We start from the raw sequence: 20,709 nt of genomic DNA on the forward strand, positions 1-20,709 counted from the left end.
GTGATTTTTAAAAAATGGAGTATAGTTGATTTACAGTGTTTTAGGTGTGCAGCAAAGTGATTCAGTTATATATATATTTGTGTGTGTGTGTGTGTGTGTGTGTGTGTATTCCTTTTCAGATTCTTTTCCGTTAGAGGTTATTACGAGATATTGAATATAGTTTCCTGTGCTATACAGTAGGTCCCTGTTGTTTATCTATTTTATGTATAGTAGTGTGTATCTGTTAATCCCAAATTCCCAATTTATCCCTCTTCCCTCCTTTGCCCTTTGGTAAACATAAGTTTGTTTTCTATGTCTGTGAGTCTATTTCTGTGTTGTAAATAAGTTCATTTGTATCATTTTTTTAAGATTCCACATATAAGTGATATTACATGATGTTTGTCTTTCTCTGACTTACTTCACTTAGTATGATAATCTCTAGGTCCATCCATGTTGCTACAAATAGCATTTCAGTCTTTTTTATGGCTGAGTAATATTCCACTGAATATATGTACCACATCTTCTTTATCCATTCCTCTATGGATGGACATTTATGTTGCTTCCATATCTTGGCTACTGTGAATAGTGCTGCTGTGAACGTGGGGAGCACATATCTTTATGACTTAGAGATTTTGTCCTTTCTGGATATATGCCCAGGAGTGGGATTGCTGCATCATACAGGAACTCTATTTTTAGTTTTGTAAGGAGCCCCCATACTGTTCTCCGTAGTGGCTTCACCAATTTACATTTCCCCCAACAGTGTAGGAGGGTTCTTTTTTTGCCACACCCGCTCCAGCATTTATTATTTGTAGACATTTTAGTGATGGCCATTCCGACCAGTCAGTGTGATTTTTATCAATGAAATCAATGTCCTTTAACTCTGATGATCACCAACGCTTCTCCTCCAGATCTCTTTCCCTTTCCCTTTCCCTTTCCTTGTAGTCGGGGAACGTAGTCTAGTGATCAGCAGTGCTGGGAGACCTTGATGCCTTAGTCATTCAGTTGCTCGTTCAATGATTCTAGTCGGTGTTCTTTTCCCCCTTTGGAAGAAAGAACCAGTATTACATTTAAGGTAACTTTCCAATCCTTCATGGTGTTTCAAAATGTACTGGAAAAAATGCCTTGTGAAAAAGCAAATTGGCTTTGTATATCTGGAAAGAAATAACTGATTTGTTATTTTGCCTCTTCTACTTCTGAGCACCATTACGGTGCTCTGTACTTTTCAATTGGAAATCTGTCCTTGTGCTGTTGGGTCCTCTTTGTTTAACTTGTTTGATGAAACTTATTAGAGCCTCATGATTGGGGGCACTCTGTAAATAAGAGATTATTATTTTAGATTGCCAACTTGAAGGGCCTTCACGAATCTGTCTGTAAGTAAACGGCCTTGAATAATTCAGTCAGCTATGCCAAACAAACAAAGAATGATTGATTGATACTTAGATGTGGCCTAAAATATTCCAAAATTGCAGCTTTTAAGACAATTTGTACTGGAGGAGCTCAGTGCTAATGAGGGCAAATTTACCAAGATCTGTGACGAAAGGTCCTGATTTGAGGAAAGATTTCTGCAGGTTTAGGTTATCAAGAAATTGAAACAGCCTAGCTCCAAACAGCAAAGCATCACTTACTTTGTCTTTACATTTGCCTTTTCTAATTGAATTTATCGCACCACTGTATTTCCTCTAGAAAATGTATTGTTTTAAAATTACCATTTCAGTTCTATTACTCAAAGCCCTCCCTTCTAATGCTTTCTGACAGTTATCCACATAATGAACCATAATGAAATGATGAGCAATCTTCAGTGGAAACCCAATGTGGATCCCAGTGGTGCTGTGTGACTGGGCTGTTAACATTTGAATGCAAATTAAAATAACATCGTTCTTACTTGTTTCCAAGGTCAGGAGAAGAGAGAGACTTTTTTCTTTTTCTTTTTTTTTTTTTTTTCGCGGTACGCAGGCCTCTCACTGTTGTGGCCTCTCCCCGTTGCGGAGCACAGGCTCCGGACGTGCAGGCTCAGCGGCCATGGCTCACGGGCCCAGCCGCTCCGCGGCATGTGGGATCCTCCCGGACCGGGGCACGAACCCGCGTCCCCTGCATTGGCAGGCGGACTCTCAACCACTGTGACACCAGGAAAGACCTTTTTTCATTTTTTAAGTGCTTAATTTTGGAAATCTCATATCCATTTTCCAACAAGCCCTTGAAGGTTCCACTGAAGTTCATCTCATATCCATTTTCCAACAAGCCCTTGAAGGTTCCACTGATGTTCATCTCATATCCATTTTCCAACAAGCCCTTGAAAGTTCCACTGAAGTTCATCTCTGCCCCAAAGACTTACATGCTCAACAGCCCAGCTAAGGGATTTTGGAAGGGATGTCTAACAGGAGACTTTGATGTTATAAACCACAGGATAAAAGGTAGCTATCGGTTTCAAGTACACTACGTTTCTTCCCCACCCAAAAGCATATTTCTTTTTGCTTTGGAACTGCAAGTAACTAATAATATAATGATGGAAGGAAGGACGTTCTGTGCAATTGATCAATGAGAGTGTAATTGACTCTGGTGACAGACTAGTTAGTGGAAGAGTGAGAATAAAGGCCAAAGATTCCTAAAGTTTTGTTCACGAAAGTGTTTCAGAAGATCCATTGGTTGATCCCTAACCGCTTCACATTTTATTGTCGATGTTATCAATCCTTTTTTGAGAACATACTTTTATGAAAATTCTTGAATCTAAGGTTTGGTTATTTCATGTGATTTATAAAATTTGCAATATTAGAGTGTAGTTTCATACTGCATTCCATAGGACAAAAAGTCAATTAAGACACCAACTCCCCCTTTTCCAGATCCTGTGACGTAGTTTTTAAGGCAGAACATACGGTCCCACTGCCTGTTAAGCCAGCTGATAGGCCACCAAGTGTGCCTGTCCTCTGGACCATGAAAACTGATCAAAACAACCAAAGCCATTTTCATGATTCAGATGCAGCCTTCCACCCATTCCATTTTTAGGCTGCATCTTTAGTTAGATCTCTAGTTCAAGGTCTGACATCAGTTAGTGAGCAAACCACATCCTTGTTTCTTCCTTTTAAGTTATCTTTCAGCCTTTTGACTGTGAATAGAAACAATTACCTCTAAAGAACCCAAGTGCATGATTCTTGTCTAAAGACAATTAAGGATATAAGGGGAAAAAAGCATCAAGTGTGCTTAATGGAAAGCACTAGACAGACCCCAGGCTGATCACTTGCCGTTTGGTAAAATTTTAAAAGTTCTAAGGTATTCAATAAAGATCAGATATCAGCTCGTTGAGTTATTTTTCAAAAATGCTACTTTAGCCTCAGCATTATCCTCCAACCTTATTCTAGCTTTATATAGATAAGCAGTCCAATGTGGACATTTTATCGGGATTAATAGTACAATGTGGATTCAGCCGAAAAATGCATATGTTTGAGGAACACGAATGTGTGCCCAAGTGAAAGACTTGACTCTTCTGCCAGCGTCATTTAGCCAGGTTATTACAATTTTTCCACCACCATGAATAATTAAGAATGGCTTGTTATCACCCGAGCCCCATCATCTCTAGATAGCACTTTTGACACAACTCATGGAAGTCCTACAGTGGCTGTGCGCAGCATGCTTCTGTGAAACAAGGTCAGTTAGACACTTTCCTGAGATCCCCTGGGGTGAGAAGTGGATGCCTTCTCTGCTATCAGCATTTTGATTTTCCTGTCATAGCTGACTCTTGCTCTACATGCCGTCTACAGCTCGGCAGAAGATGGACTGAGGGGAGAGCCCTGTTGCATAGATAGAATTGCCCCCCACCCTCCCGTGACCTTCCACCCAGGAAAGCATCTTTAACAAAAACTCCTACTCTTGAGTGGAATGTAGGAACCAGGCAGAGAGGACAGAGCACCATCGGGGAGGTAATGCCAGCGAACTTCAGCCTGAAGGGCAGGGCAGCCAGGAGAAATGTGAGAACACTCCAGCTGGGTCCACAAAGAATTCGTAGATATGCTTCATTTTTCCTTTGAATTGTCCGTATCTCTGGGAAGGGGGTCGTTTTAGCCTTTGAATCAGGCTTTCTGATCCTATCTTCGCACATATCGGCTGTGTGAATTTGGGTGAGTTGCTTCACTTTTCATATCTTAGTTTTGGGTCATCAGATTGCTTGGGGTAACAAATACTGGGGCTTAAATGGGATAAAGGATGAAAAAGGACTTTGCAAGAGATGAATTCACAGGCTAGCTAATTCTAAAGCAAAATACTTAGAAATTTCTTTAAAAAATTACTTTTCGTGGTCTTTCATATTGTAACTTCTTCACGGATAACTGAGAGTTAACTGTATAAAGCACTTCAGCCATAAGCTAGTCATCTTAAAATAAAGAAACTCCAACTGCAATTAACCTAGTAAAGAAAAGACAGATGGTTCCTGGGTGTAGAATAGGAAAAATAAGATATACCGAAAAAATAGGTGGTAGCAAACTTTCAGCAAGGAGTTACCTCTACAGGAAACCAAGAATTTTTCGTGACAGTAATAAGTGATTGATGTGTTGGAAGGGTTCTGTTTTTTAATAATGGGCAGTTCTGCTGTGACTCTATTCGTTGTTAAACACATAAACTGCCGCTATAAAAGGTTATGCGCTGTGCATACATCTTGGAAGAGGTGTCCCAGCAGCAGTCTTCGTGTAAACTCACCCACAGCAGCAAAGTCTGAGAGAAGGCAATTAGTAGTGACACGTATATAACTGTCAGGGGGGTTGCATGGGCTCGGTTTCAGAGTCAAAACTTACACACCCCAACTGTTTATTCTGCCTTATAACCTGCCTTTCAGCTGGAGAGAGATTAACAAAGGCTTATCTGAAGGGTTAGACGGTTTTACAGCTAAGGCACTGAAGTATTATTGACAGTCCAAAAGTTGTACATGATTAATGAAGCCTTACGAAATGGAACTCAAGACCCGCGGTGCCTCTTCCTCGGAAGCTCTGTCTTGTCCTGGTTGCCTCGGCATTTTAGTAGCATGACAGTAGCGCTTCAAGAAATTGATCATTTAAGAATTATGTTTCTGCCCATGCTCTGGGGGAATGTTTCTTCCATATCCAGAATTAATTTCATGGCACAGGCATTGAATTTTAAAATGGTGATTAAAAATCAGCTAAGTATTAAAAGTGTGTGATAGCTTTGGAAGCTGCTTTATACTTGAGCCTGGCTACTTTGGTTTCCTAGCAGCTATCTCCTAGCCCTGGTTGCAGACTTTTTTTTTTAAAGCTTTTAGCATGTAATTGCCGTTTTTTCCTCCCCCATCACCTTTGCCTTTTGCGATGTGATATACCGAAGTGCTGTGGCTGTGACGCTTCTGAGGGGTGAGCTGGGCTGGGCTTAAAGAATCATCCTTCATTCACTTGTTCAGCAGACATTTAGTAAACATCTACTACACCTTTGGCATTTTTCTAAGGGCTGGAAGATGCTCATAAACCAGAGAAAAGATTCCTGTTCTCATAGAGCTTCTGTTTTAATGGGAATGATAAACAAGATAATGTAAAATTCTCACAAGAAAGAAGAAACAAAGATCATGAGACAGGGTTAAAATAGAGGAAAGGGAAGAATTTCACTTCGCTGAGAGTGGTCAGGTGAGATTTGAGCTGAGACACCCCCCCAGGGGGCAGGGGAGGCGGGGAGGGGGTTGCTCTTGAAGAAGCCAGGGGACAATTCCAGGCACAACTACCAAGTCTAAAGAATTTGAGTTGCAGGATTAAAGTTTTACTGACAATGTGAGTTTTAAACTTGACTTATTTTTACCCTTTGGTCCTGGAGTCTGCTGGCACTTCAGTTGTTGTAAGTAACAGAAATTTCAGGTTTATGTGGCACATTTCACCTTGTGTCCATATAGATTTAAACCCTTTGGCAGAACCTACTTTTAAATGCATTTCTCAAAGTGGGTTTCCATCATTTGCTGAAGTTTCAGTTACTTGCTCTAAGAATAAAGAAGTGAATTTTACCTGACTTGTGACTTTGGAATGGGGTACATAAGGTGCAATTATCCTGACCTAGACTTTCCATGGGGTGGTTTATAACAAACACCCAAGTTCACAATGGAGGTATTTTTGACTTTGGATTTACTGTTGGCTGATCCTTTTTGAACCATTTTATTAAGCCTCCTACAGATTTCATGTGTATTTGTAAAACATCAGGTTGTCCTAAATGGGCTACTTTAAATCCTGGCAATAAGCCATCAAGTATGTTTTCTAAATTACTCAGGAATTACACTTTAGTCTAATACATGGGAGGGAAGAATTATGATTTGTGGAATTACTGGAATTTTCTTTGATGCTTGGAATATTGCCCTTGTTAAATGTCACATTCATTTAATTTCTCTAGATAGTGTGTGCTTCATTTCTGAAAGCTTGTCTTTTCCCAGAGGAAAACACATGATAGGTTAAGGAAGATCAAGATTTCTTTTATGATGTAACAGGATATGATGCGATAGTCCTTTGCTTCTGCTGTAATTTGGCTACAGTTTCTTGGGGACTTCATACTGTCAAACTCCTGTCAACTGAATGCAAGTTGACATCCCACTAGAAAATAATAATTACCCATTGTAGCACCTTCCACCAGTACTTGCTGTGCGATACAGAAAGTCTTTCACACCCGTGAAGCAAATGGATGTTCATTAAATTTATCCACGGTGGCAAGAAATGCAGAGGCCATTTCTGTCAGAGCAATGAGAAACCCAAAACATAGGCCATAATATTTTCTGTATTTTATTCCTTGCTTAATCAAAGAAAGTAGGTGTAACTTGGACTTCAGAAGCCAGAGTTGTTACCTGACCTGTATAAGTGTGTAAATCAGGGGTGTGATCTCCCTAGATTAGTTCAGAGTATGCTTGAAGTCCCTAGAATTATGTGCAAAATTACGAGTCATCATCTTTATGGGAAGAGAGTGCTTCGCTCCTATCAAAGTCCCTGTAGCAGGGCTTGGGAAACTATGGTCTGAGGGTCAAATTCAGCTGCCCTTGTTTTTGCAAATAAAATTTTCTTGGGACACAGTCATACGCATTTGTTTAGGTATTGTCTGTGATTGCTTTCAAGGTACCGTGCAGAGCTGGACAGTTGCTAGAGAGACCATATAGCCCATAAAGGCTAAAATATTGACTATCTGACCCTTTACAGAGGTTTGTTGAATGTTGTTCTAAAGGGTTAGTAAGTTAAGGGTTATTGCCTTTGACTTCTTGTTCTAGTAGTTAAGCTATTACCCATGCCACTAAATTATGTTAAAAATGTGAAAGGCATTCTAAACATGAGAACTTTAAAACAGTTTAGCACGCTAGCCCCATTCTTTGATGCAGGAAGAGACAACCTTAGGCTTCTATGTGAATATCAAGCAGGTTTTACAAATAAAACCAAAAATGTAAAGGAAGGATATTTATTATCCCCTTAAATATACTTCAGTATTTGATTGATTTGTATTTTAAAATGTCTTAATTTTGCTCATAAAAGTAAAATTAAAAGAAAAACCATACTTCTATAAAGGCTAATAAGGAAAAGGCCCATGAAACCGTTAAAATTAACTGTCTTCAGAGATAAAGTTTCCCAGAGCTTCATGCCTGAAGAAATCATCCCCTGAAGTCAAGATGGAGGAAGAAAAGTCATAATAACCAATCCCAAATTAACAAAACTTCAATTGATAGAGCCCACATTCTGAATTTCCAGCCATACTGGCTGGTTGTGGAGCTAGAAAAACAAGAGAGGAAAGAGTACTTGCCCTTCCGTCCTCCTGATGCTCACATGGTCCATATTTAACTTCCTTTAGTCTCTTCCTTCCCCCTTTGATTTCCTGCCCCTTCCTTCAACTATCCAGGAGAGCATCAAAATGAATCAGAATATTTCTTTTTCCTCCCTCCTCTAGAGCAGGTGACAAATACTGGACACAATAAATATTTGTTGAGTAATTGAATGATTCCACAGTCCCTCCTAACAGAAGAAACCACCTCTATATGATACATAGCCCTCCCTACTTGTTCCAAAGTATTTTTAAAATGTAGAAAAGAAGAACTTGAATTAAACTAGCTACTCTGAGATACTCCTTTACAGGGCTTAATGGTAATGAATCAGTATGTGAAAAGCTGGCTAGTACAGCCTTATCTCAGAGAAGCTTGTATTAATTCACAGGCTTAAAATAACATTGTAGGTAGAAGGGCAGAAGATGCATTAGAGGACCATGTTAGTTTTCCATCCAGTCATTCATGGCTCCTCAAAAGTTTATTGAGCTTGCTCTGAACTAGGAATCATAGGAGATACTGGGAAATGAGGAAGACATCAATTCTTCTCTTGAGGAGCACACAGACTGTGATAGAAACAGATATGTACTGGGTGTCTGATTAGCAAGACCCCTTTACATGTTCCAAACAGAGTAGGAAATAGAAATAATGCCCTGAAATATGGAATAATCTCATAAGCAGGATTACTGCCAGTCCTACATTGAGGCTAGTAGTGGGCAGTTTGGGAAGACATAAAACCCTATAATTCACAGTGACCTGCAGCTACCTGATGTTGGTGTATGCTTGGTACATACGATGTCAATATGGAGACTAGAAAATTAAATGGTACGATTATCCCTATTAGTTATAAATCTCACATTGGAAATTGGAGACATTTAGAGGTGGGCATATTTCTGACGAGAAAGGCAAGCATTTGTCAGAAATTTAATTGTTCCTAAGTATCTAGATACGATGCTATTACCGAACCAAGCTTGGGCCTGCTCACCTGACCTGCGGCAAAACCAATCTACTGACACAAGGTTGTGGTGAAGGAAAGTACAGCATTTATTGCCAGGCCCCAAGTGAGGAGAATGGACAGCTAATGCTCAAAAGACTGGAACTCTCTGATGACTTTCAGGGAAGGGTTTCTAAAGACAGTGTGAGGGAGAGTCTCAAGGTATGTGATCTGCTCGTGCTCAATTCTCTGATTGGTTGATGATGAGGTAACAGGGTGATGTTTCGGGAATCTCAGTCATGGACCTTCTGGTTCCAACTGGCCTGGGGTCTAGTGCTTGTGTCAGCATGCAATTAGCTTCTTTTACCTGATGGGGGTTTTAGTATCTACAGAACAAGTCAAGGTTATGGTTCAGGATATTAACTGTAGCCCTTGAGGAGGAATTAAAGGTCCTTGACTTTGTTTTACGGCTAAACTATTATTATTTTGTCTCGCTTGACTGTTTCCCTTTGTTTCTGCATGTTCTCACTTCCCTGATTAAATTTGCTCTTTGGAACTCGGCGAAGGCCTAGGAGGCTAAAGCTTTTCCACACACAAGAGAGAGGGGCCATGGGGATCTGTCCCCAGGAAGGCCCTACAGAGTCCTGCTGGGTTTCAATACTTTAAAAAAAGAGTTAAGTTTTTTCCCTTCTGGATGCCTTGTGTTTATTGAGAAAACTCAGTGTTACTCATGTTGCCTGTATTATTCTCTTTAGTCCTCTCTACAGGTAATTATTTTAAGATGCTGCTGTTAAGTATGACCGTTGGGCCCAGATTGACTTGGCTGTATTAAAGGCCATGCTTTTTTTTTCATTTTCTTGAGAAGAGGATACTTTCTTTTCTGAGGAAGAGATGGCCCTTCCCTATACATGGAAACACACCTGATGTGTTTACCATCTTTTAATTGGCAAAGTTTTTTTGAAAAGGAAAAACTCAGTACAACCACCATTGTGATTTTAATTTATAAAGCAAGTGTGCTTTCCCAGGTTTACGCAGAAGCCAAAATAATCATCTACTAGGTGCACACTTCTATTATTCCTTCCCCCCACCTCAGTTCTCTGGCTATAGTCAGAGAATTGTCAGAGAATTATGTAAGCTGCTGCTGTGCCCCCATGTAACCATCACTCCTTATGGCAACAAAACATAACACATACGCAGTACAAGTCACCAAACCATTCATGAAGGCAGCATTGAACTTGAACTTGCTTAGTTTTCTGTCTTCCGTTGAGCATTTGCCCCAGGGTAGATTCTTTAAGAATCACTGACCCAAGGAAGAAGGCTATTCCGCACTGCGTCTTGTTTTCATGCCAGCCCTCCATTTTGAAACCCTGCAGCATCTTTGTATTTTTTTTTCACGTAGCAGCGTTATATCTCTGAGTCCTGTGACCATTTAGTTTTCTGCTCCATTTCTTCTCTGTTTAGACACTGCCATGCCCCGTCCTACATACTAATTACTGACTTTTTGCTTCTGTGCTTGATTCATTGTGTCACATTTTCCCATGTGAAAGTGGACTAGGAACCTTGGCAAGGAGGTTAATGGATTTGAGAGTCACTCTTATTTAACCCTGAAAGTCACAGCAAAATAAGAACCAGTGGCTTGACCCATTTTATGAACCAAGCTGTGGTCAACTTCAGCGACAGACTAGCAATCAGTTTCACTATGATGGAAAGAAACATCTACAGAATTTGAACAGGATTGAAGATACACCTTCCCTTTTCCTATCTTTACCTCTCAAACTTTGGCTGAAGCTACTGATTTTGTTGTTATTTTACCTTTAATGTGGAAATAACCCCAGAGCGTGGGAGTTAGTACTTTGGGATTTTAGTTGGACTCTGTCACTAATTAGGTTGCGTGAACTTTCAGTATTGTCAACTCTGCTTTCTGGCTCTCAATTTCCTCATCTATAAAATAAGACTATTTAGCCAAATGATCTTTAACATCTTATCTGGCTCTAGGAGTCTGTGATTTCAAATAGCTCTAATCATTTATTCAAAAAAACATTTACTTAATCCTGTTGTTTTCCATTACTCTACTAAGGACCATAGATATAAATTTGGAATCTAAACAAGAAGGAAATTTGTGCTTCCTTTCTGAGGACTTCTGTGGGGGCAACCTTACCTTTAACACAAATTTTACAGCACTGTCTTTCCTTTAAGGTTCTCAGGATGGGGACCAGGTCTTAACATTAAGAGAGCGAGGTTGTCGGTAATTAGTCTCCCAGGGAGATTGGGAGGTCCTGCTTACCTTGTTAAGATAAAGGCTTCGGGCTTCCCTGGTGGTGCAGTGGTTGAGAGTCCGCCTGCCGATGCAGGGGACACGGGTTCGTGCCCCGGTCCGGGAAGATCCCACATGCCGCGGAGCGGCTGGGCCCGTGAGCCATGACCCCGGAGCCTGCGCGTCCAGAGCCTGTGCTCCGGGAGAGGCCACATCACTGTTGTGGGAGAGGCCACAACAGTGAGAGGCCCGCGTACTGCAAAAATAAATAAATAAATAAAAATTTAAAAATAAAGGCTTCAATTAAATTGTATAAAGAGAAAAGGAGAGTGAATTACCCTTATTCAATATTATTACCAAAATCCTTTAGCCATTCATCACTGTGAACTAAGTAATAAATACTGAATATGACCCCTTATTCGTAAAAGTTACCTCTTCCAATTCTCTGGCAATGGCTAGTCTGGAACAGTATATTCCGTTATGGTTGACTAGGTAAAGCTTCTCCTGACCTCATGCAGGCTTCCGGTTAACCTCCCTTTTCTGGGGAACATGGACACATTTCCCTGAAAGCAGTCATTACAAATATATTAGAAGTAGAATAGAAGCAATAAGCAAGAAGCCTCAGATTGTCACTGAAACTTGCTTTGGCTCTTTTCTTGGAACACCAAATTGGGAAAGAGGAAAGAAAAGAGAGAACCTTCCAATTGTTGCAGTGAGTCAATACTTTTTCCTAGAGTGCAGCAGGTATCTTTTAGACCTTTGGAATCAGCTCAGACTAGGAAAATTCCCCCTTTTCTGTTTCACCCTGGTTCTTCTCCCTGAAGACAGTTTGTGTCATAACATCTTGGCATAGAGACTAATCTACAGCAAGAATCGAGATGGTTCATCGTGAGTCTGTGGTCTTATTTATCGTTACTATTTCTAAACCAACCATTTATGTTGTTTGCAATCAGTTCTGTTTCAAAACAGCCACTGCCACCAGACATATTTTGGAAACCTTTGATGTCGGTGGAAATGTGTATCATAAGCAGAGCCTGGTGCAGCCCTGGTCAGTTGAAGGACAGGACATGGGGTCTTAGGAGTCTTTGCACAATCCCTGCCCTGGAGTTGAGATTTCTCAACAACTGTACCTTCGACATCTCTGCAACCAGGTTAAACCAGTTGCTACTTAATTACCCATAAACAGCTTAACTCTCAACTGCCATGTCAGACTGACGAGGCGCATCTATACAGTGCAGTTATTTTTATTCCATATTGGTGACGCACTGTACTTAGGAATCATCATTTATCTTCAGAAGTGGTATATAACTATTAATTTACCAGAGTCCCGCAACAGCCCTGGGAATTAGAAACACATTCGTATACCCATCTTTCAGATGATTAGATTAAGACTAGACAAGTTATGAGAAAAAAAGCCTGGCCACTTCAGATGGAAAGTCAGGCTTGGAGCCCATTTGATATAGAGTTGTTTCAAGTCTCAGAGTGGCAGTCAATGCGACATTTGTTTGTTCAGGAAGGAGAATGACACTCACACATACAGCCTTCAATCATATTGCTCTTTTCTTTTTTTTTTTAATTTTTTTGGCTGCACGGCTTGTGGGATCTTAATTCCCCGACCAGGGACGAAACATGTGCCCGCTGCAGGGGAAGCATGGACTCCTAAACACTGGACCACCAGGGAATTCCCTATCATATTGCTCTTTTAAAAGATTTTTGCTGGCTTGATTTGTTTTTGGCTTTCTTTGCCAAACAGGACTGTCTTGCTTCTTGTGGCTGCAGAGAAGAATATAAGCTCCACGAGATTCCAGAGGCTAGTTTCAGTTCTTGATGTGATTGTATGTTTTGTTTGTTTCTTTCTTTTTCCAGGTCCACCATCTGCTCCTCTAAACTTGATTTCAAATGTCAACGAGACTTCAGTGAACTTGGAATGGAGCAGTCCTCAGAACACGGGTGGCCGCCAGGATATTTCCTACAACGTCGTGTGCAAGAAATGTGGAACAGGTGACTCCAGCAAGTGCCGACCCTGCGGAAGTGGGGTCCACTACACCCCGCAGCAGAACGGACTGAAGTCCACCAAGGTCTCCATCACTGACCTCCTGGCTCATACCAACTACACGTTTGAAATCTGGGCAGTGAATGGCGTATCCAAGTATAACCCTAGCCCAGACCAATCTGTGTCCGTCACTGTGACCACCAACCAAGCAGGTAGGGATTGGCTCCACTTTATTGTTTATCTAAACATTTATGGAGAAAGAGCTTGTGTTGATATCCATGAAGGATGCTAAAGTTCTCCAGTTGAAGAAGAACTACAGGGATCTAATCATAAACCTGTGAGCTGAATTATAATACAAAAGATACTTAGAAGGATGTTTATTCATTCAGCAGATATTTTTTTGGATACCAACTGTGTAACATGCATTGTACTAGGTGGTGGAGATTAAATGAAGGCTAAGACAGTGTCTGGTTGAAAACAGATGACATTGGGTTGGGTCATTCCATGCTAGACTTCTCTTGTAAGAGATGCGTCTTGGCCATTTTAATCACAAGGTCATGGTCAGATATCAGCACATTTACATATTATTTAGGAATATAAAGTTGATTTTTACCAACACAGAGTGCTATATTGGCATTTGCTGTATTTTCCAACAACAGCATTAGTGGATGTAGTTTTGATCTTGTTTTTTTATTTTAAAAATTAAAAAATAACTGACACGGGTCTTTATTGGAATCACCAGGTGGTAAGCCTGTGAACGATGAATGGTTTAATGGGTAGCTTGCTCTGTGTGGTTGACAAAATGTTCCTTCAAACACATGCTACTTTTGTAGCCACTTTCATAGTTAAATTCACACTTGACAGGTGGAGGAGGAGAGTTAATTTGCCTCGTTTCCTGCATCACTTTCCTCTTCTAATTCAGATGACTGGAAAGCATTTTCTGTTCATGGAGAGTTTCTGCTGGGGTAATTGCAGAACTGTTATCCAATCTTGAATATCAGGTATTCCGAAGTGTGAATTAGAATCTAGATTTCTAGGCTCTGCTGCTGACCCACTTACTCCCATTCTGCCCCCAAAGAAGTTTCCACACTTTCTCATGATAATTTTCCATTCTGGATTTCTACCACATGTTTCACATTGCCACCTCCGTGTTATTTATTTCTGGGGATTTAAAGGGGAGGAGGAAAAAAGGACTGTGGTTTATCCTTTTGTGAAGCTCTTAAGAACAACCCACTTCATCAGAAAAGGATCATAAATTGCCAACAGTCCTATCGCCTCTTAGGGCACTGCTCCCTCAGATGAGAGCTTCAGGGAGCGCACTCAGTAGTTAAGGAGAATATATCTGTGCTGATTGACTCCGTAGTGAGAAATATTCCAGTATCCCAGTCCAAAGTCATTCTTTTTCCACTTTTCCCTGAACTCTCTAGAATAAATAAAAAGTTAAGACTGAGGGAAGATTTTGAATTGGTGCTAGACTGACAGATCTTCCCAGAAGGTAGTTTCAGTCACACAGATGTGACCAGTCTGTAAAAACATGTGGTGTGAACAGATCCTCTGGTTATGTTTTTGCCTTTTATTTCTGCACTTCTAGGATGTGAACACTGTTGTGGTCATCGCTTTTATTTCTCTACAAAGGCTAGTGTGATTTAGGAGGTTTTGGGGGGTTTTTTAAATTATTTTTTAAATCAATTTATTTAATTAATTAATCTATTTTTGGCTGCTTTGGGTTTTCGTTGCTGCGCGTGGGCTTCTCATTGCGGTTGCTTCCCTTGTTGTGGAGCACGGGCTCTAGGCGCACGGGCTTCAGTAGTTGTGGCACGCGGGCTCAGCAGTTGTGGCGCACGGGCTCAGTTGGCTCCGCGGCATGTGGGATCTTCCCGGACCAGGGCTCGAACCTGTGTCCCCTGTATTGGCAGGCAGATTCCTAATCACTGCGCCACCAGGGAAGCCCAATTTAGGAGGTTTTGATAGCATCACAAGGACTCTGTGAATGCCAGCTTTTAATTAGTTGTCTTTTGGAAGAAGGCAATGGAAATATTGCACATAGGTCCTGGGAAACCTAGGATGTTGAGTGTCTCTGAGTTACAGGGAGCCAAGAAGGTGCAGAGTGGTCTTTGCACCCCTAGAGAATCTGGTTTATGATTCAATCAATATTCTTATGTTCAGCCCCCCCGTATTCTTCCGGCTATCCTCCAGTACATCACTACTTTGTGTTCTTAATGGAATTAAAACTAGGAATGGACCTTTGAAGCCTCAGCTGTACAAGGTGAAGTCATTCTCTTTGGCGAAGGGTAGCCTCTGGGAGATGTGCTGAGGACAGGCTTGGCTCCCACAGATTTTGTGGGGAGACTTCTCTGACTCTGTATATTTAAAGATTTAAGCCCCAAGGGACTGTGTCAACCCCTACCAAGCCAGAAGGCACAAAGAACACAAGGAAGACAGGCCAGAAGTCCTCCAGAAGAAGAAAATGTGCAAAAACATTATGCCTGGGAAGGAAACAAAGTCAAAGTTTTATTTAAAAAGTAGGTGTAATTCTTCTAGATCTAGAGAAATGGTGGACAGGGAATTCCTCTGACACAATGAGGTTTTCTCTGACACGGCGAGCAGTCCTGCCAGGAGGTTTGCTGAATAGGACAAAATTCCAGCTCCTTATTTTAATTTTCGTAAAGGGTAATGCTGGGAAGCTGTTCAAAATTAAAAATAAATCTTTCAATAAGGAGACCTCCTATGTGGCCAGCCAGAAGGCTACTGCTTAGCAGAGAGTCGTATGTGTGCACAGTGCCGCCTCGTTATCCCACAGCGATTTGGAGTTCACTAATTCAAAATCATCGGGATGGTTTATCTTTGGTAACAAACCATTTCTTCATAGTAGTGCAGGTTAATAATGTAGGCCAAAATTCTGGATGAATGTAGCAACCATAAACTCTATCAAAGTTCCCCTATACATATTTACGTACACACAATTATATTCTAATTGCTGTTGTTCTGATCATTTCATTAAATTAAATTCCTTAGGGACCTCTATAGGCAATGATGTCTCACTCTATAAGGAATACGTAGAATAAATGAATGTTAGCTTTAACCGCCTGGAGGCCACCAAGTTTCATGGCTCTGCATTTTTGCTGTTTTCACAGGGTCCTTTCTCTCACTGGTGGTAACGTATTTAAAAACAAACACAAAACCTAGAATTCCTGGTTTTATCATCACCACCTCTGAGACCGTCACAGTTGAGCAGCACCGTGAAGGTGAAACTCACCTAGGCTCGTATCAGAGCCAGCACTTGAACTTGGGGAGAATCCTGCCCCCAAAAGGAGAAAGTTGCTTTCTTTTAAAATTATGAGATACTTAATAGCATTCCTGTAGTCAGCTTGGCATCTCCCCATTTGTGAGACCAGACCCTGAGTATCTGAGCCTGGAGATGGGGGTCTAACTGGGCTTTGATCATGCAGTTGTGGGATGTGGTGTGAATGGGCCAGTGTTCTCACGTGGTTATTTAAACCATTCTAACCCCAATCTTACAGTTGGTGTCTTAAGGAGCTAATAACACCCCTTTCCTCCCCTCCTGAGTTCAAACCCAACTGACACAGAAGACAAGACAAAGGGAACTCAGAGTGCCAGCTTTATTGCCGAACAGCTGATGAAAGGATGTGAGCTTTGTATCTATAGCCAAAAGGGCTGGATCTGGTGACACGGCCCCAGTGTCACCCAGGGACAGTGTAATCCAGCTGGCTGACTGCAGGCTCCTTCCCAGGACAGAGCCTCCTCTGCTCAGGTCACCCGAATGTCTACGACTTCTCCCAGATCCTCTTCCTAAGCCTCCACCCGCACCCCAGGCCAAGAGCATGAAGTAGAGGCGAGGAGAAGGCAAGGATGGGGAGGCTTCAGCAGAAGTAGCCCCGGAGGAAAACATCGGACAAGGAAAATGGATGTTCTCCCTACACTTACTTTCCTCCATTGCAGTCCAAACGGAGCAAAATGAGAATCCCTTGAAAACTCTTTCTCCTTCCTCCATCTTCCATCTTTTGTTTTGGAAGAGACGGTGTTTGTTCCGTCTTTTGTTTAGGAAGAGATGGTTTTGATGCTTATGAAAAAGGAATAAGCAGACCGCTGGGTGATTTGTTTTCTAGATGACTTTCCTTCAGTTTACTTTTACTTAAGTGGACCATCTCAGGGAAATGAATGCAGGATGTGTGTCTAGGAGAGAGAAATGCTGTATAAATGAAACAACGTTTTCCTGACCAAGCAACAAAACTGTGGCTTTTTGCTAGAAATGCTGTGATGGCAGCCGGCAGTAGACCTTAATCACCGAACCAGTTTTCACTCTGCACCCCCTAAACCTCCCCCAACACCTGTCTCCCAGCTCTGGGGCTGGACCGAACTCTAGGTTCTTTTGTTTGTTTTAAATCGTGATGAACCCCTATGGCTGATATTCTCTACTTACCCCAAGGTGCACCCAGGACAACTATAACATTTGACTTTTACTTTGCATATGATGCTGTTCTAGATGCTTTACAATGAAATACGTCTGATCATCTCTCTTTAGCACGGATGTCATGTGCTAGTGACAAAACATCTTTAACACGCTGGGTTTGGACAAGTTCAGATATTCAGTGGGTTACATAATTATCTGAACCTAGCTAATCTCTAAGATCTTTTCCAATTTTAAAATTCTGTGATTCCAGGAATATACCCATGAGCAATGAAGTATGGGCTTGAAGTAGGGCTTCATTTCCATATGTTGTTCAGAAACTGGCTCTTAAGGCAATTCCAAGAGTGGGAAAACCTTCCAAAAATGCTTCAGCAGAATTATCAGAATGCATCTGAATCCTGCCTCTCCTCCATCCTTTCAAGCTGTTCTTCTAGGCTAGGTGTTCCACACCCCTCCCCAAACATTAGGCAACGTTGGGTGACATTTTTTGGTTGTCAAAACTAGGAGGATGGGGAGTGCTAGTGCATCTACTGGGTCAAGTCTAGGGATGCTGCTAAACATCCTAGAATGCACAGGACTGCCCCACGACAAAGTATCTGGCCTGAAAAGTCCATAGTGCCAAGATGGAGAAACTCTGCTCTAGTGCCGTGCTTGAAAACCAGATTTTATGACTTCATAGCAATGCCCGCCTTCTCAGAGTTCCATCCCCCAACCTGTCTTTGTTTGGTTCCATCGCTCCATGCTGGGAACACAGGGCTCACAGCACTATTCTCAGAGGATAGACAGTTATAAAAGGCCCTCTGGGGCCTCTTGTGAAGAATCCTAGTTGCTTTGTCATCAGATGAATTGGTGCTGCTTGTCAGACTGGCCTTGTTCCCTAGGATGGACCATTAAGAAAGCTGCAAGAAAAAAAGAAAAGAAAAGAAAACTGCAAGAAAATACCACATTGACGGTAAAGTGGCAGGAACCTCATTGTAATGCCACTGCACAGCACAGATATTCAATACCCATCTGTTGATTAACACATTTATTTACAGTAAAAACAATCAGTGAATGTTCTTTGTCAAGTAGTGATAAAGTTAATAAAACCAAAATAATGAGAAGAGAAAAGAAAATAACTAAGTACAAGAGGCATTCTGTCTTTTATTACTCAACTGTTAAGTTCCCATTCTCTCTTTCTTGGCTGTCTTTTAATTAGACATAGTATGTTATTTGAGTGGGATAATGGGGAACGGTGGGAATTCTCATCCCCACTGGGTATAATTGCTACTTGTCTTCTAGATGGTAAGAGGACAGCTTCAAGGAGATGTTGGAAGAAAGGGAAACATCTTAGAGCAGTTGTGTTAAGCAGTGCGCTCCAGGCATGGTAGAGTGGGGCAGGTTTGGTGGAGTCTGAAGCTTAGACAATTTTTGTGTCATTTCAGAAAAAGACCTACAAATCTACACATATCCAATGAAGAATCAAGCTTTGGAAAGGGCCCATGCAAGCTTCCTTAGCTTCAATATATAAAATCCTGCCTCTTAGTTTTATGGGACTACTGTGTAATTATGCCTAAAAGTGCAAAGAAACAAGAAGAAAGTAGAGATTGCAAGAAGTCCAGTTTGGCTTACTAGGAAAGGTGATGTAGTGCAAGGGTCATACTGGAGTGGTTCTGGCCTATAGCTGGTGGGGAGGGACAGCGCTGCATGGACCTCAAGTGTGGTTTGAGATCAACTTAACAAGCAGAAAGCACAAGCAGAATGGTAACAGGTTGCTAAACCCAAATGAGATGTGAAGGATCTGGATTTCCTATAAGCTTAAACAGGAAGGAGCAGATCGAGGAAATATCTGTTGATATTTTTGAGGGACAAATATCTGGCTTCTGTTAGTGCTTTAGAGCAGGGGTTGGCAAACCAGAGCCCAAATCCTGATCCCCCGCTTTGAAACCCCCTAAGAATGTTTTTTTCTATTTCTAAAGGGCTGAAAATAATCAAAAAATAATATTTTGTGAGGTTTGGAAATTATATAAAATTCAAATGTCAGTGTCTGTAAAGAAGTTTTATTGGAACAAAGGCCCACTTATCTGTGTGTATGTGTTGCCTAAGACTGCTTTCCCAGAACCACAGCAGAGTGGAGTTCCTTTGGCAGAGTTGCCTGCACAGCAAACATTCACCATCTAGATCTCTCCAGAAAAAGTTTGCCATTCCCTGCTCTGGAGTACTAAATCAAAAGAGGACGACATTGCAGCACGCAACTCTGCATTTGTAAAGCAAAAGCAGCCATAGACAATATGTAAATGGGCGTGGCTGTGTCCCAATAAAACGTTATTTACAAAATCAGGCCCTGGGCCAGAGCCAGTCCTTGAGCTGGGAGGTAACTGGCTTTAGGGTCCATGTTCTTAACCACATCACATCGGCCTATTTAATCCTCACAAGTTTATAGTGAAGATCAAATGTGAAATCACATGCCCAGCTTCTAGCAGGTATCCAATTAACATTGCCTTAAAAAAAGTTTAAACTCAGTATTTGGAAATCTTACTTCAAATTGTTACCCCTCTAGTTGGAAAGGACCAATGAGAAGAGGTTGAAATGCTGGTGTCATTTGTCAGAAACTACTCCGGCAAAGGATGGGATGGATTGACATTTAGGTTCATCTCACATTGGAAACAATTTTGATATTTAGCAAGACAGCTTCTTTCTAGAGGTTTTGACTCTATGAACAAGATTTCACAAAAATAATTAGGATTTCAAACACGCCTTGACTTTCTTGTACCACAGATCTTTTCCCAATGACATCAGGTTTTTTTTTTTTAACATCTTTATTGGAGTATAATTGCTTTACAATGGTGTGTTAGTTTCTGCTTCACAACACTCAGGTTTAAATATAGAATGTGGCACATGCTGGAGGGACTGTTCCGGTTCTCTTGAAAACATGCATTCTTAGCACTGCTGTATGGTTCCTAGATACTGGCAGCATTTTTTAAAATAGTCATCTGTGCTGCTTTTTAAGGTTGCTTCCTCACTGAGATGATGTCTCGTTTGCCTTTGATCTCAAAAAAGTGATGTTTTTTTTTCTTACTCCTAAGAAATGTAAAGGAAAAACACATGATGAAACTAGTGAAGTCTTTAAGTCAGAAATCTTTCTAAAGACACATTTTAAAATTCTTCAAACGAATTGTAAGCAATTCCATTGAGAAATTTTGCTGAAAAGTTGTTTGTACATCCTCAACGGTTGGTATGCAATCGTTAGGACCTCTAAGGTGGAAGCCGGTTGGAGAGTCCTTTCTGTGCCGGGGTCATTATAGGCCTAAACAAGCACACAGTGGGCTTCAGAGAAGCCAGGCTGTGGTTTTCTCATTAACAGCTCTGATCCAGCCAT

At 41.2% G+C, this 20,709-nt stretch overlaps 1 protein-coding gene across 2 annotated transcripts in view; it reads left to right on the top strand.

Annotated features, from left to right (window-relative positions):
• EPHA4 (EPH receptor A4) overlaps nucleotides 1-20,709 on the top strand; it is a 143,148-nt gene that overhangs the window by 67,120 nt on the left and 55,319 nt on the right. For both annotated transcript variants that reach the window (XM_022567790.2, XM_089916327.1), the window contains exon 5: nucleotides 12,796-13,134. In XM_022567790.2, the coding sequence (XP_022423498.1) occupies nucleotides 12,796-13,134 (339 nt within the window). The remainder of the gene's footprint in view (nucleotides 1-12,795; nucleotides 13,135-20,709) is intronic.

Source organism: Delphinapterus leucas, chromosome 8 (assembly GCF_059928025.1).
Source record: "Delphinapterus leucas isolate spDelLeu-1000000601 "Yukka" chromosome 8, BTC_Dleu_Yukka2, whole genome shotgun sequence".
NCBI classification, from domain to species: domain Eukaryota; kingdom Metazoa; phylum Chordata; class Mammalia; order Artiodactyla; family Monodontidae; genus Delphinapterus; species Delphinapterus leucas.